A 17,396-nucleotide genomic window follows, 5' to 3' on the forward strand; every position below is an offset into this window, starting at 1 on the left:
CCGTGAAGGACTGATTCACACAGTTTTCTGATGTTGAGCTCTGGGGAGCATTTGACGAGGGCTCTCATTTGAAGTGTTATTAACTGCTGATTTCTGTAACTGTGCTGAACTGTTGGTCCTCTTTTCCTGAAGCAGTCCTCGTGAGAATCACAGAGTTTGATGCCGTTTTGTACTTGAAGAAATTATCGCATTCAATTTTCTGGATGGACCTACCCTGAAGTCTTTCAGTAACGATGCACTGGTGCGTGTCTTTATTTTGCTGAGTGGCTCTTGCCATAACATTGATTACTTTAGAAGTAGAACAGGGCTCTTTGCTGACTAATGGTCTAATTAAGAAGTCAAGAAATCCTGCCAGCTAATTTTTGACAAGGCTCACTTGTTAGATGGAAATATTCCAGGTGATGGATGATCTTGTGAGCCTTAAGGCTCACAAAACCTCATCAAGTAAAACAGGGTAAACATTGGTTTGCTGAACACTTTTATGCTTCCAGATCCAAAGAGTTCTTCCAGGTATGATGTTTTAATTTTATTTAAAAACGGGAAAATCCACACACAAGTTTGCCCAAACTCATCTTGTTTTCTTTGCAGTCAAAATTTGCAGCAGCTTTTACGTCCTTTTGAACCGGCTTAATGGATGTTTGCCTTTTTATGCTCCTCAGCTGGTTTGCCGTGCATGCTGTCTACCTGACCACAGTGCATGACCACCATTTTTTGGAATGAGGATTTGGCTTTTTGGACTTTTTCCTGTGTCTGTTTGGAGTCTTCCTACTATGAAAGCTTTAGGCTGTATTTTTAATTTTAAAAAAAGTTATATAATTTTAGTACAAATATGCACACTGTTGTATAGAGATTGAAAATGTGACCTCATTCAGGGCTAAAACCGCAAAGGATTCTGGGAACTCGTGGCAAGAGGTACTAGCGCACGCAGGCTTTCAATTGAAATCAGTTACACAGCAATAAAAAGAAACACAAAAAATGGCAAGAAGCTGTTGTATTATTAACTGCAATAGCCGGTCGCATGACAGCCACGGGAAGCCGACGGGTAAAGAGATCGGTTGTTATCGGATTACGTCGTTGAAGAGAAATTGTTCGAGCCATGTTTCCGAAGTAACAAAGAGGCGACGGATGGCCTAGATTGCAGCCATTCAAAGACCAAATATAACGTCTCAGAACACTCCAGCTCACAGGTTAGTCTGCTCCAAGCATTTACACAAAGGTCAGTCTGCTGTGGTAGTTAATGCGTCATTTTTCATAACATAATTGGTGATACAATTACAAGCAAGTCTGGCGCTGAACAGAAATTGTCGCGCTATGCTCCTTTGTTTATTGTGCATAAATAGTGAATTGACCTGACACAATATTGCGTTTCGCTTCTGTTATTATGGTACATTGACAAAAACATATACTTTTATTCACAGGGTAAAACAGGTTTTTTGTATCACTAATTGTCCAGTGCGATTACAGCATACAGTATTATTGTCACTGCTACATTTCTGTGATGGGTACCAGAAATTATTTCCACTACTAATTAATTACCGTTGAGCTCAAAGGTCCTATTAATAAACGGTTAACGAATGTGTATTTATGGAGACGATTTGTGAGACTGGTAAACTTATGATACGTACGATGGTCTTTCGTTCTACACGGTGCATTTCAAGGTCCTGCACCCATCCGTCGGTAAACTGTACCTGGGCTTGTTGCAGTCACCTGAAGTTACTAAACTTCATGAGTGTATGCACTCACTCCACGAACCGTATAATTACAAATCTGAGCGTGGTGAAAGTTGGGCAGCACGCTAACGTCTTTTGTCCACTCTGTGTGCTCGTAAGGGTCTGACCCTTTCACTCCTTTGATTTTTCCCCCGTATCTTTTCTTTGCCTTTTCGTCGAGTCTGTCTTTGTACGGACCGGCATTGTTCTCCTTCGTTTTCTACATAACTTTTTTGGGGGGCAAAGAAAAACCAAGAAGGTATTGGAACTGGAGAATGAATGTTTTGCGGTGCTGCAAATGCTTGCGTTTGATGCGGTACTTGGATTGTTTTGCCACGAGTTCCCGGCATGCAATGTGCGAAAGTCACGTGGTCTGTCAATCTCTATAGGGCTTTGGAGTTGACGTCACGCCGCAATGCATTGTGGGAGCGCAGCTCCATTTTCGGGGTCTACGAATCAAAACAAACACACTGTGTTGGAACGACGACGACAAGAAAGATGCTTAAAAGCAGCTCAAAAGAAAACGGACGGTATAGAGACCGATTGCGTCCAGAGGCGAAGCAGCGGTACTTGAAAAAAAATAGAGTGCATCGCAAATCTGGACCCATTTGAAATACGGCAGTGGAGTAAAGACCCAGACGACTTACCGCCACTGTCCTACCCCGATATCTTCACGTATCTTGTTTGTGGAGTAAGCGCTTACACAGCGAACCAGTTTCGTAATTACAAGTCACTGGAGGCGCACATCCAATTTACAAATGGCATACATATAACGTGCGGAGGGCGGTGAAAGAGGCGAAGCAGCGCTACGGGAGGAAACTAGAGTCACAACTCCAACAGAGTGACTCTAGGAGCCTGTGGCGGGGACTAAGGACAATAACGGACTATAAAGCACCAACAACCGGTATGACGAACGCGGCCGTGACTCTGGCAGACGAGCTGAACACTTTCTATGCTCGCTTCGAGGCTGCAGCTAAGGTCTCCAACAATGCTAGTGTTAGCGGCGCTAACGGCTGCAGACAGGAAGATACTGCCAGCACCGGAAACGTGCTCGTCATCTCCGAGCATGAAGTAAGGAGAGCCTTCAAAAGAGTGAACACCAGGAAAGCAGCAGGACCAGACGGCATCCCAGGTCGTATCCTAAGAGACTGCGTATACCAGCTAGCTCCTGTGTTCACTGAGATATTCAACATCTCTTTATCTCAGTCGGTGATCCCCACATGCTTCAAAGAGTCCATCATTGTTCCTGTCCCGAAGAAACCCCACCCTGCTTCTCTCAATGACTATCGCCCTGTAGCCCTCACCTCAGTAGTGATGAAGTGCTTTGAACGCCTGGTCAGAGACTTCATCATTTCTTCACTACCAGACACACTGGACCCACTACAGTTCGCTTACCGTCCAAATCGTTCCACAGACGATGCCATCTCTCATCTCCTCCACACATCACTCACTCACTTGGACACTAGAAGGGGGAATTATGTTAAAATGCTCTTCATAGACTACAGCTCTGCATTTAACACCATAATTCCCTCCACACTCACCACCAAGCTGGAGCATCTGGGACTCAGCTCATCTATGTGTCAGTGGATCTCCAACTTCCTAACTGGCAGACCACAGGCAGTAAGGATGGGCGGACATGTCTCAGCCTCCACCACTCTCAGCACTGGAGCCCCCCAGGGGTGTGTTCTGAGCCCCCTGCTGTACTCTTTGTACACATATGACTGCGTGGCCACTACCAGCTCCACCACCATCATCAAGTTTGCTGACGACACCGTCGTGGTGGGCCTGATCTCTGATAACAACGAGACGGCCTACCTGAAGGAGATTAGGAATCTGGAGAACTGGTGCCAGAGGAACAACCTCCTTCTAAACGTCAGTAAGACAAAGGAGCTGATAGTGGACTTCAGCACTAAGCAGGAGAGGAACTACCAGACCCCCGTCATCAACGAGTGCCCAGTGGAGAGAGTGGACAGCTTCAAATACCTCGGAGTTCACATCACGCAGGACCTGTCATGGTCCTGTCACATCAACACCGTGGTGAAAAAGGCCCGACAGCGTCTCTACCACCTCAGACGCTTGAGAGACTTCCAACTGCCCTCCAAGGTGCTCAGGAACTTTTACTCGTGCACCATAGAGAGCATCCTGGCGGGAAACATCTTAACCTGGTTCGGGAACAGCACCATGCAGGACAGACGAGCTCTACAGAGGGTTGTGCGGTCAGCTGAGCGCACCATCCGCTCCGAGCTCCCTGACCTGCACTCAATCTACAGCAGGCGGTGCTGGACCAAGGCCAGGAAGATCGTGAAGGACCTCAGCCATCCCAACAACAGACTGTTCTCTCTGTTGAGGTCAGGAAAGCGATTCCGCTCCCTGAAGACCAACACAGAGAGACTGAGGAGGAGCTTCTTCCCGCAGGCGATACGGTCTCTCAATCACACCACCACACAGTACTGACCCACACATATGGTTCTTACACACACACTGGACTTTCTGGACTTTGGTTTTGCACACATTGTTTTTTTGCACAACACTGGTCACTATATTCTTCATTTCCGGTTAATACTTGTACAGCTGCTGTTATTGTGTATATATTTATCTATATTTAGATTTCTTCATACATTCTTATATAGTTCTATATTGTGTATTGTGTATTTTGTTGTACAGTTATTTTATTTTCAACTTTAATTTATATATTTTATCTTATTCCTTCCCAGTTAAATTTACCCTTCATTCTAATTTGTGTTGTACAGTTATTTCATTTTTAACCTTAATTTATATTTTATTCCTTCCTAGTTAAATTGACCCTTTTTAATTTTTCATATTTATTTCCTATCTTATTCATAGCCTTTTCCTTTTTTGTTTTCTTTAGGTCACGAGCAGTTGTCCAAGCATTTCACTACATATCGTACTGTGTATGACTGTGTACGTGACAAATAAAATTTGAATTTGAATTTGGCTGGGTGTAAGATTTGGCTATTTTCAAGCCGCCAAACTCTGAGTACGTCGTCAAAGTAAGTCAGCTGGAGTGCATCGAGTGAAATAGCCATTTTCCACCCCCCACCATAATTAATGTTACACATTTATCATTTAACTGCTAAAATATCGTTATCATATTATATGCCCATACTTGTAAAGTACATGCAAGTTAACACATTGATAATCGGGTAAATTATCAGAATCAGAATCAGAATACTTTATTCATCCCGAGGGAAATTAGGGGTTACAGCAGGCAGCACGCTAATGGCGCATCATGCTGACTGTAGTTTTATCTGGAACTGCGAATATGAGTAACTCTCCCAAAGCTAGAAGCCCTGAGTGGAAGAGTGAATCCATGAGATGACAGAGTAATCGTCCCCCCAAAAGCCGCTCCGCAGGCAACGACTAACCTTCCTGTTCTCTTTAAGTGTTTGCATTCAATTAAGCAATAGTGCATCATGGTGAATACTGTTAAAGTCGACTTCTGTGGTCCTTTCTTTGTGTTTTAGTGCACACACAAAGACCCCTCCCTTCTCATACCCAGAAAATGGTGAATGTTCACTTGGGCAGAAGGATCTTATTTAAAAGCCAGATTTGGGCTGTGCTCCCCTTCGAGACTCACACACAAAGCTTAAGAGGATCACACGATACTCAGGATGTGTTTTCTTTCTTTGCTTTCGTCTCGGGGGACTGTGGAGACAAATGGCTGTGTGATCCGGAGTCTCCATCGCGGGTAATGGTGTCTTTTTTTTTTTTTACAGGCTTGTTTTCAGAAAAACTGGTCTATAAATAAATCTCTTCAATTTTTCATTCAGTCAAATGCAACACACAGTTTATTATCGCTTGACATTTTTTCTCAAGTATGAAAATAACAATATTGAAAATAAATAACAATAAATAATAATTTGAATGACATTGTGATTTTTCATTGACCACCGTATACGTACCACAAAACGATGAAGATTCTCTTTGCATGGTTTCTATATTTCTTATTCTTGCTGATGTAAAACTTTTATTTTGAAAATTCCTAGCACAATTGCATGACGACTACACGTTTCTTTCGTTTAATTTGAATTTTCTCCACCACAAAAGGCTGGAATCAAGCTGAAAGCAGCTGCTCTGTTACAAGTGATGATCAGCATCATGTAAAACTCAATGACTTAAAATAATTTGACTTTTTTTTTTATCACAACCAGAGCTCACACATCACTTACAAGGGGTAAAAAAATTATAATAATAGGGTGACAAAAAGAAAAGGTTCATATACAATTTTCTCATAAAAATGCACAGGTGCTAGGCATACTGGTATCATAGGAATGTGGACTGTGAATTGCTGATCACATGGAAAATGTGCCCATATGATTTACAGTGTGTGGTTTGTGTTTTTGGTTTCTATTCGTGGATTTTAAAGCCCCCTCCCATCACACTCACCTCTGATATTTATATATTTACAGGTCATCAGTAAATACAGTTACTGCAAGTGTTCAAGTCAATCGAACGCCACAGAAAGGTGTGAATGAGTATAAACACCACCCTGAATGGAGGAACCCTTTGCTTGCTGGTCGAGTCAATCTATTAAGTCTCTTTGATCAGCTGAAGAGTTTTGTTCCACAAAGACCATCGGAGGCGGCGGTGGTCTGACTAAAACTTGTAAAACTTGATCATTTCATTTGCTTTCTATAAAGATTATTCCTTTTTTTTAAACTAAATTCTGACTGATAATTTTTAACTTGGTTTGCTTTCAAATGGGTGACACTTTGAGCATAGCACTTTGGACATGTAAAAGCTGCTTTACAACCCACCTTCTCTCCCAGCTTTCTTGTTATTTTCGACTCAGTTGAAATCATATCTGTGGTCATTTATACCTGTTGCTGCCACTGCCGAGCACAACACTGCGTACTTCCTGTCCCAAGCCCAGATAAATGTGAAGGGTTGCGTCAGAAAGGGCAGTCAAATCAAACACGTGACTCATAATGAGTCAGGGTCCGGGGTGGATAAATGACCACCCCTGATGCTGTTGGCTAACAGGGTGCCGGTGGAAACTGTACTTATCATTAGAAGAATCCAGCATGAAAAGGATTAGAAATAAGTACATCAGATTGAGGTGTTTGGATGGGAACTTAGTGAGGCAATGCCGAGACAGTCCGGACAGGGCAGCTGCCAGGCAGGACGAACAGCACAGACTGCAGTGAAGATTCATGGGTGTTGTGAGGGGGGTCATGTGACAGAGGTGGATGCTACAGAAAGAGTGAAATGGAAGCAGATGATCCACTAAAGAAGAAGAAGCTTGTACATTTGATTATCTTGTAGTTCTTATCTGCATTTGTAGTATAGGCTTGTTTAATATTGTATTTATTTAAAGTGCTTGTAGCTAAATCCAGTATAAGGCATCTTTTCTCATATGAGTTCAATCCTTTTGTGCCTGGTCCCTGACAAGTAAAAAATATAACAACTAACTAACTTACAAGCAATAAAGGAACTGCTGAACACGTGGTCCACTCATTCTCACTGCACAGTTTTTATACTTTGTGAAAGTCTCTGCACTAAAAGGACCACTAATGCAGAATCTTTCCATGACATGACTGGTTGCAAAGTGGCTTGCAGATTCACAGCAACTACATGCAGGCTGAAAGAGTGAAACTGTGGGCTCTGAGAGGTTTAACCAACAGGATGTGTAAAAGAAAACCATGCGGGATGCCGCAGAGACTTTAATCACTTCGTGACCTGAACTAACACGACGCTTAATTTGATTTAAAGTGCCACAAAATTAAATGTATTGTGTGTCCAAGTAATGTGAAACATGCTGTCACTGACACTGGTCCTGTGGTTACATCTCTAAAAATCTCTTTTTGAGGAACTTTCAGGTCATAGTTTTGGGTTTTAAATATTCTGATTCTTTTGGTTTTTCTGTTTCTTTTGTTTCTTTCAGATGTAAACAAACAGAGTTGGTGAACACAGTGAAGCATTTAGTAGCTGCTTCTCTTATGCTTAGACTTATGTTTTTCTAGAGGTAAGTGCCAGAGAGAAAATATAAATAGTTTCACAGGTATTATACTAATTATTTCTAAATTAAATAATTAAACATTTGATCTTTTGAAAGTGGGTCAATTTAAAAAAAAGTCTTTCTTATATCTAGAATTGAATGTATGTTGCCACATTAACTTTCTAATGTTAATATTGTTTTTCTGCCCACAAAGGTTTATTCTTTCTAGGTAAATTTAGTTTGGATAAGATGATGAGAATATGTGAGATACATGCATGGTTACTGTGTGCGTGTGTGTGTATAGAAAACAAAATATGCCATGTGTGCACTTTCCGAGTACACATGTATCCAAACTGGTCTGGCTTCAAAATGGTCCAGAACCAGTGTGCCAGGAGTAAAATCACAGCCAAAGAGACACCCAAGAGTCCCAATGAGTCTGAAGCTGAACCAGATCTACATCTTAGCCAAATTCAGGTCATCACACGTGATTCAGAGATGGTCTGAATGCAGCCAACCTCTCAGGCCAAAGTAGGTCAAATCGGCACAAAAAACCCTCTACCAATTATTACTGAGGCAGATCTGCAGGCGCAGAGACGGGCACCATAAATGATCAGTAAGATAAATTAGAAGAAAGGCTACACGTCTCTGTAGCTGAATAGAAACCATTGTTACAGGTTACAATAAAAGAAAATTCCAACTAAATGTTGTGTCAGCATTTGATAACCACACACAGTCATAGCAGACAATCACCTTGAGATGTTTGAGTGATGATTCTTATTCAATTTTCCTCTGTTTGGGGTCAGATTGAAATGGTCTGTAGGGACGTTCTGACCATATTTTGCCCCAATGTGAGCTAAAGCCAGGAAGTGATTAGCCTTACTTGGCACAGCAGCTGTAGTCAAAGGGGCAAAGGCTAGCTATATATAGAAATATGCACTTATGAAGCTGAATGGAATTCGCTTATCCAGCAGATTTTTATCACATGCCATTTCAGTCCAGGGTTTTATTATAGGGGGAGCTGAAGACTGGACAGCTAACCCTGCAATTACTTCAGTTAGATTAAATCCTACATATATAGCGCCAATTCACAGAAACAGTCGTCTCAAGGTTCTTTTCACTGAGTGTGAAGTGCTCTATTGGGATAATGCGGTGCTCAGAGGACTTTAAGATATGATGGGGCCTGATCATCCAGGACTTTGTATGTGAGGAGGAGGTTTTTAAATTCAATTAGTGGACATACCTCCATCATCTCAACCACAGCCACCCTACGCCGCCCTAATTATCGTGTATCGACCCGCCTGTTTAATCTGTACATCAATAGAAACATACACATCATAGCTTGTGCTTTAAGCGAGAGTTAAGCCATGTAATTATTCTGCAGTAAAAGGCTATTTCCTCCACTTTCACTCTTTGTGCTCGACTAAGAAGTCACCTGAGCTCAGAAAGGAGATGAATGATGTGAGACTAACTGACAGTAACCTTAAACCTCAGGTAGCTGAGCTACTATAGCCACTAAAGTGACTGAGTAGGGTCATTTATGACCCCATTAGATTCTATACTGGAATAAATTGTTTTAAAGGCTAGATTATATCTTTATAACATCATACTATGTTTCCTTTCTCTATGACCAATATTCTAAAGTGTTAAGAGGTAAGAAATTATGGGAGTTAACCTGAATTTTTTCCATCAGCTGAGCTGTTTTCATTGCATTATTGGGCTTCTGCAGCACTAAATCACGCTGTTCTTAGTCTGTTACTGTCACAATGCAGCGATAAAAGGTGGAAAATGTAAATAGAAGACAAACACTGCCATCCCAATGGGCCACTTCTTACAGAAAACAATTAAAGTTGTCACAGAAATATACACGTAGGGTCATAAATGTCCCCAGAGGGTCACTTGGAGGTTACTCAAAGCTGTAAAAGCTGTAAATGTGTCTGTTTTTTCTGGAACAAAACTCTTCAGGTAGGAATTATGGAATGTGTTTAACCTTCCTGGAAAGTCGATGAAAGCAGCACGAGCGCACCGAGCTGAGAACAGAGGAAGAAAGCACAACATCAAATAAACAAACACCAGAAGCAGACAGCTGCTTGAGAGAAAAATAAAAACTTAAAATAAAATCTCAGGATAAGTAACGACTTAGTCACTGGCCCCTGCTAGCACATGACTCCGCTGAGATGGAATCCAGCTCGGTGCAGTCCAGGAGCATAAATCCTCAATCGTGATGGCGATGTTAGCAAAAACAAAGTGCCAGCGGGGAAACGACAGACAATTAAACAAGTGCTGTACATTCAAACTCCAGTACACACTCATCAGCTTGGTCACGTGCATCTTTTTGATCCACTAACCTCCCATTTTCACAAACATTGCAATGTCCTCTCCCGCCTGTACCCATCCATTTTCTCCTGAAAGTCTGTGTAATGTCCCTCCTGAGGTTTAGGAGACTGATGCAGCCTCTCTCTAGATCTCTAGCCGCAGAAAGTGTTTTAGTGTTACTCCAGTGATGTGGCAGAAAAGGATGACAACGACAGCTGGAGGTTTCTCCCAAAGCGCGAGCATGTAGGACAAAGCTGGTTTCCTCTTTCATAGCGACGTGGACTGCTTGATGCTGTGAAAGCTGACCCGTGAAGGTGAAGTGGGGATGGACATGGCCTGGGTCATCCTGGCTCGGATCGAGTGCTGCTCCTGCCATCGGTGGAAGCGCTTCCTCACGGCTGAGCGCACCTGTCAACAACAACACCGACAACAATAAGCTCGAGGAATTAAAGAAAACAAAGAATGATTATCTGTCAGCCGACTGGTCGTTCAGCTGAGCCGATTTAATTCTTTTACGCTCACTCTGTTTACTGAGACGCTGCCTCGTGGGTCGCTCCACCTGACTGCTGCAGAATCAGCTGACTTTATTTTTATTTACCTTCATACTGTGAATATTTTCAGAGTGATAGGCTATTTTTCTACCTTTTAATTCACCCTTAACTTTTTTCACAGACTTGACAGAAAGACCGACGTTCAGGAAGTGAAATGAGTCAAACTGCAGTGATTTGTAGTTTCAGGATTCAGTGTTATGCAATGGGACTGCAGCATTTTAACAAGGTAACCGACCTCTTTGGGAGGAGTCTAAATACATGCACACACAGTACTGTGCAAAAGTCTTCAGCTACCCCCTGTTTCTTTATTGTTTCTTTATATTTTGTTTGCTGTTTTGTTTTTCTTTTTCACTCATTTCCAGTCTATGTACCTGACCTTTTTCACAGGAATGTCTTTATGTTTGTTAAGCCACTTAAATTTGATATAAATTATTTAAGGATAAAAAGCACCACTGTTGTGTCTGCACATAACAGACAACTTAGCATAGAACCAATTTAAAATTGTCAAGAGAAAGAAGTGGAGGAGAAAAGAAAAAGAAGACGTGACCTAAGAAAAAAACAAGAGACTATCCACAGCAGACGAACAGTATCTAAGTCAGATCCTTAAGAAATATGAAAAAGACCTGATAAGATCTGGACTGAAAATCAGTGGTGACAGAAATTATTGAGGGAGATTTTTGGCTAAAATCACAGCCAGTAAATACAGACGAGATCAGGAGAGAGCTGCAACAACAGAGGTACGGCTGAGTGTCTACAGCCATCTGTAAAACACAGTGGAGACTTTATCATGGTTTGGGGCTGTATTCCAGCCAGTGGTGTTGGAGATCTTCTCAAAATTGATGAAATTCTGAATGCAGAAAAATAAAATCAGATTTTGATACATCATACAACACAACATGGAAAGTTTCTGATTGGCAGCAGCTTCATTCTCCAGAAAACAACGATCACAAACATGCTGTCAACCCTTTAAAGACTAAACAATGTAATAATTGCAAAATTACAAAAAAAAGAACTAATAATTTGCATATCTGAATTTACATTTGTGTATTATTTGCAACATCAGACATTTTTTTTTTGCATTTTTTGCTTAAAAATGTATCATGCAATTTATTATTTTTTTGGGGGAAAAAATAACTCAATAACTCAACAACTCAATCATATGTAGTGCACTTGGCTCTAAGAAACCAGAGCATACCTGGATGAAAAAGCCCAGAGCCCAGACCTCAACATTATTAAAGCAGCGAACAGCAAACATCCAAAGAAGAGCTCAGCATGACCTTCAGACGTCCTTGAGAACCATTTCTGAAGACTACTTAAAGAAATTAGCTGACTTAGGGCGAGAGGCAGGGTACACCCTGCACAGTCTCTCGCAGGGCTAGAATAATAAAACTTTTTTTTGCCTAATATAGGCATCTATAGGCATGTGTTTCCATGTATGTTTATATATGTGTCATTGCTACACATATTTCACATTTTCCCAAAATATTAAAAAAACTGTTTGACAGTACTGTGCATATACATATAGCAGTCTCTGCACTGTACAGTCACATTTATGGCCCTCAGCTCATATGTTTCATATACTATACGGTGACAACTGGCTATAAATTATTTTAACGATGATTAAAACGGGACCATCAATCAATCAATCCAAAAATCAATCGCCCCATGTGTCCCATTTCTGTCCACCTCCACAATCACAATTCTTATCTTTCGCTAATCGAAAATGTGAACCACAGAGCATTACTTTAACACACAGCTTTAGACTTTACAGGGCAGACTGTCAGATAACTGACCACCATTGTGTTTCACTTGGGTCATGTGGCCCAAAGTAGGATCATTTAATCCTCTACAGATGTTTTTGCTCCAAATGTTTTCCGTTTCTCCTGTATGTGACTGTGGGTATCCTTTGTTCATCTCTTTCATTTTCCCCCCTGCTTTTCCCTGCTACCCTCAGCCTGTAACAAAACACTAAATCAATACCCTGTGTAGGCTGCACATGCTGGTTAAGCTCCTCATTGCAGCTACAACACTGTTCATGATGAGACAGTCGTTCATCATTCAGTCGGCTATCACAGTGTGGGACGGTACCAAAGGGCAAGCAGTCAGCTGATATTACATCTACAAGCGAGTCAAGGAATAACTCGTTAGGTAATGATTGTTCTGTCAAATGACGCCGGGCTCTGAAGCTAAATCAGGTTATGATCCTGCAGGTTTACCTTTATGCCTAGTTTGTGGCTCAGGTGGCACGGCTATGGTCTCTTCAGCAATAAAGGTATTGATTGAGACTTTGGAGAGCATAATAGAACAGTCCATCTAAACACTGTGACGTACCAAATCATTAGCCATTTCTCAGGTGGCTTCCTGCTGTGAAGGATGAAATTCTACATGAACACAAATTTTATGAGATTTTCTAAATTTCTTTGCTATTTTGGAAGCAGGAGTAGGCTTTTTAAACTACAAACTCCGGGCTGAAAAAATAAAGCCAAAACTGCAGTTCCTCTAGCGGCCACTTGAGGCTGTCTTCAAATGAATCAGTCCCCATAGATGATTACAGTCTCATACAAAAATACACTTTGGCCTCTTTGGATAGTTTCTTCCTTAATTAAAACAACTTTAGCGCTTAAAGTGGGCATAGCCACGATTACATCACCCATTGGTTTTGAATGCTGACACTGGCATTATTATTTTTTCCAAGTGACCTTATTTACATGAAAAGGTGGCACGTGATGTATTTGCTGAATTCTCTTTCAAACTGCAGTCTCTTAGTTTTCAGAGAACCGCAGTTACGCTAGTAACCAAACATTCGGCGGAAACACACCACAGCAAACTTAATTAGCATTCATAAGCCATATGTGTGTTCATCAAAGGTCCATAGGCTGTCATGTGTCTAATCTGCATCACTGAACTCGACCTCTCCATCGGGTTTGTGCTTTTGTTGCCTTGTGGAGCCTAAAAGCAAGAAATGATCCGGCTTGATGTGTGATAAATATAGCCCAAGAAGTCTGGGCTTCAGTTTTGGTGAGTGAAACTGAAATATTTAGTCTGTGTGTCAGTGTCACATCCATACAGTTTCAGGATGCAAATATGGTCACTTCTGTCTCCAAAAAACCCCAAAGTGCTAACACTGAGGCTTCATAATGTGGAGTCTAAACTAAACTAATGGGTGTGGACTTCCCGTCATTTTGGGGCACCAGTCACATTGTGATGATGGTCTTTGCTGTGAAAGCTATCAGTCAAATCTGATAAAAATTACACCCACACTGTCATGGCCTGGGTCTAGGGACCCAGGGCTCATGTATTTTAGTGTATGTTTATGTTTATATTTTCCATGTGGTGTTTTGGTTTTCTCTCCATGTTTTTCCGTGTGAGCTTCCAGAGGTTTTGGTGTGCTGAGGAGACTGCGAACCTGGAAGTGTTTCTGCTCTAGAGACAGCCACACCTGCCGCTCGTCGTCCTCTGCCAGCTGCAGCAGATTACGCTCGTCAAGGGAGCGGCATTTAAGACTGTAGCTGAGCTGAGGCCGACACTGCATCCTTGAGTCAGAACTCGTCAGTACAGCTGTGGACTTGGTATAAACCTTTGAGAACGTAGATTCCCTGCTAACCTGTATGTGTCTATGTTACCAGGAATCTGGAGCGGAGTGTGGGAGTTTTTGGAGTCGCCACTGTTTCACCTTTCATGAACATCTGCACTGTGTGGGATTCAGGGAGAATCGCCACGGGACCACAGTGCTGGGATTTTGTATATAGTTGTGTGTTTTCCACCCCCTGTCAATAAATCCACTGTCCTTCACACAGAGTCTCGCATTTGGGCCCTACTTTCACTGCAACTCCACGGTCTTTGCCATCGCAGCCCGTGACACACACACACACGCATTTCACTTTTCATATTACAGGAGCTGCAAATATTTTTTTCATTAACCTGTCATTTTTTTTCTCTTGCTTTCTTAATAAATGATCATTTAGTTCACAAAATGCCAGAAAAAAAGTGTGAAGTGTTCAACCTTTTGCTTCAATAAGCAAACACGGAAATTTACAACAAAACCAGAGAAAATCTGAGTTGCTAAAAGCTGCATTCTCTGACAGAAGAGACTACAGTTTGCTTTTCAATTAACCGTAGCTCGATATTGATTACAGAAGTGAACGGCCTAAAAGCCATCTATTGAGTCCAAGGCCAGGAATTAAATCACTCAACCTGCAATCAAACAACAAGTGCTCTGCCACCTGAGCCACAGCCACCAATTTATTAATGCCTCTCAGTGCTGGTAATTTAAGGTGATCTGCTCACAGTGAGGACAAAAACAGAATGAAGTGGCCTAAAATTGTTCAGCATGACACAAAAAATATTCAGTTTCAAGTTGGGCTGAGGACACAAAGGCAAAATCAAAAGCTAATAATGCAACGCTAGCTATCCTCTCTCTCATAAAGAAGAGGAAGAGGTTGTGCCACAAACTGCTTTGAGTGTACCTAAAGATTTCAATACTTAATACTCATTTTTTGGGCAGCTCTCTTCTTACTATTTGCTTTTAAATTTTGAACTGTACACATTGTTGTTATCGCCCAGTTACTCTAGTATTCCAATAAAGAAACAAAATGCCAGGTTTAATTTTTTAAAGCAACATCTGATTGAAAACTAAATTGGTTACAAAATGGGTTTCTACTCCACATGCATAGAATAGAATTACCAAAGCCTGTTTAAAAAATAAATAAATTAAACAACACTTCTCATCAGCTGTCTTCCCCACAGACCAGTCGGCTGAGAAAGCGATCAGGATCCTTGAAGCTCGACTGAGAATGCTTTGTCTGCTCTGTTTTATTCTAGGCAATAAAATCAATCAAACAAACAAACAAACAAACAACAACACAAATTCCCCTTTACCAGAACAACCAACTATAATGTCGAGCCTACAATATCTCTGATTCTGTTTTTCAGACAAGACAGAGAAACTGCCAGTGGTGGTTCAATCTAAAAATGTTTTTCAGGTAATATCTACAGTTATCCACCCAACATCTCTCTCCCTCTGCAAAACTCAGCTCCATGTAGCTGCCAAAATAGTATTACAAAACCCACTGAGGTCGTCCAGAAGTCACATTAGCTCTAAAACATGCAGTAGTTCAAACACAGAAGATCTGTCAAGTTTGGGCGTGAAGCCTCGCTGTCTGCTCCTTGAACTTTGCCTCGATGTCCATGTTGGACTTTAGATTAAGAAAGTCAAGAACAAAACCCCACACGAGCAACTTAAACTGTCAGCCTCTCTCCCGAGTCTTTTACTTGCTGAGCTAACTGATCCTGACAGTAATTCAGCCACACCATGAGTTTATAATGCTGACATTGGGGCACAGGGGGCGATGTTTGTGACAGTGCACACAAGAAAGTTCGTCTGATCAAGTGCAGGTGTGCTTGAAACGTTACAGCTGTCATGATGCAATAAATAGGTACAGTCGGAGTCGTGCATGAGCTGCTGATGTTTTTCAGCAAAAAACATCCCAGACATGTTTGTAATCTACCAAACAAGGTCCACGTTGTGTAGCCATCTATTTACACCCATTTAGTAAAGACATAAAGATTTCTTCATTGCAGTGATCTGACAGATATTTGCTGCTGAACCTCTTTTGTAAATGAAAACAAGGTCAGCATCTGTCAAAACTAATATACAGCAACCAGTTTTGACCTGGGCGTTAACGTGTCTGTTTTAGGCACAGCTGCTGGGATGTTGCTGTTTGAACTACTTGCGTTTTGCTTTTTTTAAAATTTATTTAGAAACAGTATTTAGATCTATTACAGTAAATACAGCTAATCTGTACAGATGTTCTTTATTCCCATAGGAATCATCTAGCGCCCCCTTTAAGCCAGTTTCATCATCAGTTCACCTTCAAAACATCAAGCCACAGCTAGACTTTGTGTTTAACGCTCATGCCCTGAAATAAACAGTGAACATCAGCAGGTTAGCATGCTGGTGTTAGCAGTAAGGCACCACTGTGCTGATCTGCAAAGCACCACATAGCTGCTAGCAGGGCTGCACACTCTAAATATAGTCTTTCTTGATTTGACAGATCTGCATCAGCCTAAAGCTCACCGGCCTCAGCTGCAGCATCTGTTTCACTTCTGCTATCTATTTTGTTCTGCTTGTATCGTGTAAAAGAAACAGAGAAACAACTGCCAGCACGCTCGTAAGCCGCGAGGAAACATCTGCAGATGGTGCAAAGAGGCAATGAGGACTGTTCTTGTAGGAAGGAAGGAACAGGAAAGGAGCAACACTTTATACATTTGTTACTACTTACTGCTTAAAATGTGCAAAGACTTAAATGTGTTAAATGTGATTTTTTCTATGGAGCAGATACCAATTAAAATGCTAAAACTATGACTAATATTAATATTAAACAATGAGCGTATCAAACATAAAGTAGCATTCCTCCGTGCTTGCATATTAATACTGGAGTTCTATTTTCAGAGGGTTTCACCCCTGATTTCGCCATGAAACCAAATTAGGGCTGACACTGTCATAAAGTGTAGCGAGTGATGTCACTTATGTCGGCACATGACAAGTCTTAATTGTGCCCTGAATATAAGTGCTTCGAGCTTTATCACTCTGCTCCCTGCAAAAAAACACACATAGGAACATGCAGCCACCGAAACGGCGAGTGGAGCCGCCTGAAGACGGGGAGATATAAATAAGTGTCTAAAGCAAAAGGGGGTGGGGGCTTTAAAATGTTAAATCAATAAGGCGGTGTGATTCTGCTTACCTCGCTGTTTAGGAAGCAGTAAAATACTGACACAAAGAAACCCTGTGTGAGAGGAAGGGAGAGATAAAGAAAGGACAAAACATGAACAAAGAGGAAGCCATCCAAAACATCAGCGCTGTGA

At 41.5% G+C, this 17,396-nt stretch overlaps 1 protein-coding gene across 1 annotated transcript in view; it reads right to left on the reverse strand.

Annotated features, from left to right (window-relative positions):
* Positions 1 to 10,248: 10,248 nt before the first annotated feature.
* The window catches only part of LOC146627126 (corticotropin-releasing hormone receptor 1), a 38,260-nt gene continuing 31,112 nt past the window's right edge, over positions 10,249 to 17,396 (reverse strand). Inside the window, exons 8-9 of the mRNA XM_085361061.1 lie at positions 17,276 to 17,317; positions 10,249 to 10,389 (exon numbers count right to left, since the gene is read on the reverse strand). Coding sequence (XP_085217187.1) covers positions 10,249 to 10,389; positions 17,276 to 17,317 — 183 coding nt within the window. The remainder of the gene's footprint in view (positions 10,390 to 17,275; positions 17,318 to 17,396) is intronic.

The sequence above is a fragment of the Diplotaxodon limnothrissa genome, linkage group LG8 (assembly GCF_057381915.1).
Source record: "Diplotaxodon limnothrissa isolate DT_005_m linkage group LG8, D_limnothrissa_male_GT1.1, whole genome shotgun sequence".
Taxonomy (NCBI): domain Eukaryota; kingdom Metazoa; phylum Chordata; class Actinopteri; order Cichliformes; family Cichlidae; genus Diplotaxodon; species Diplotaxodon limnothrissa.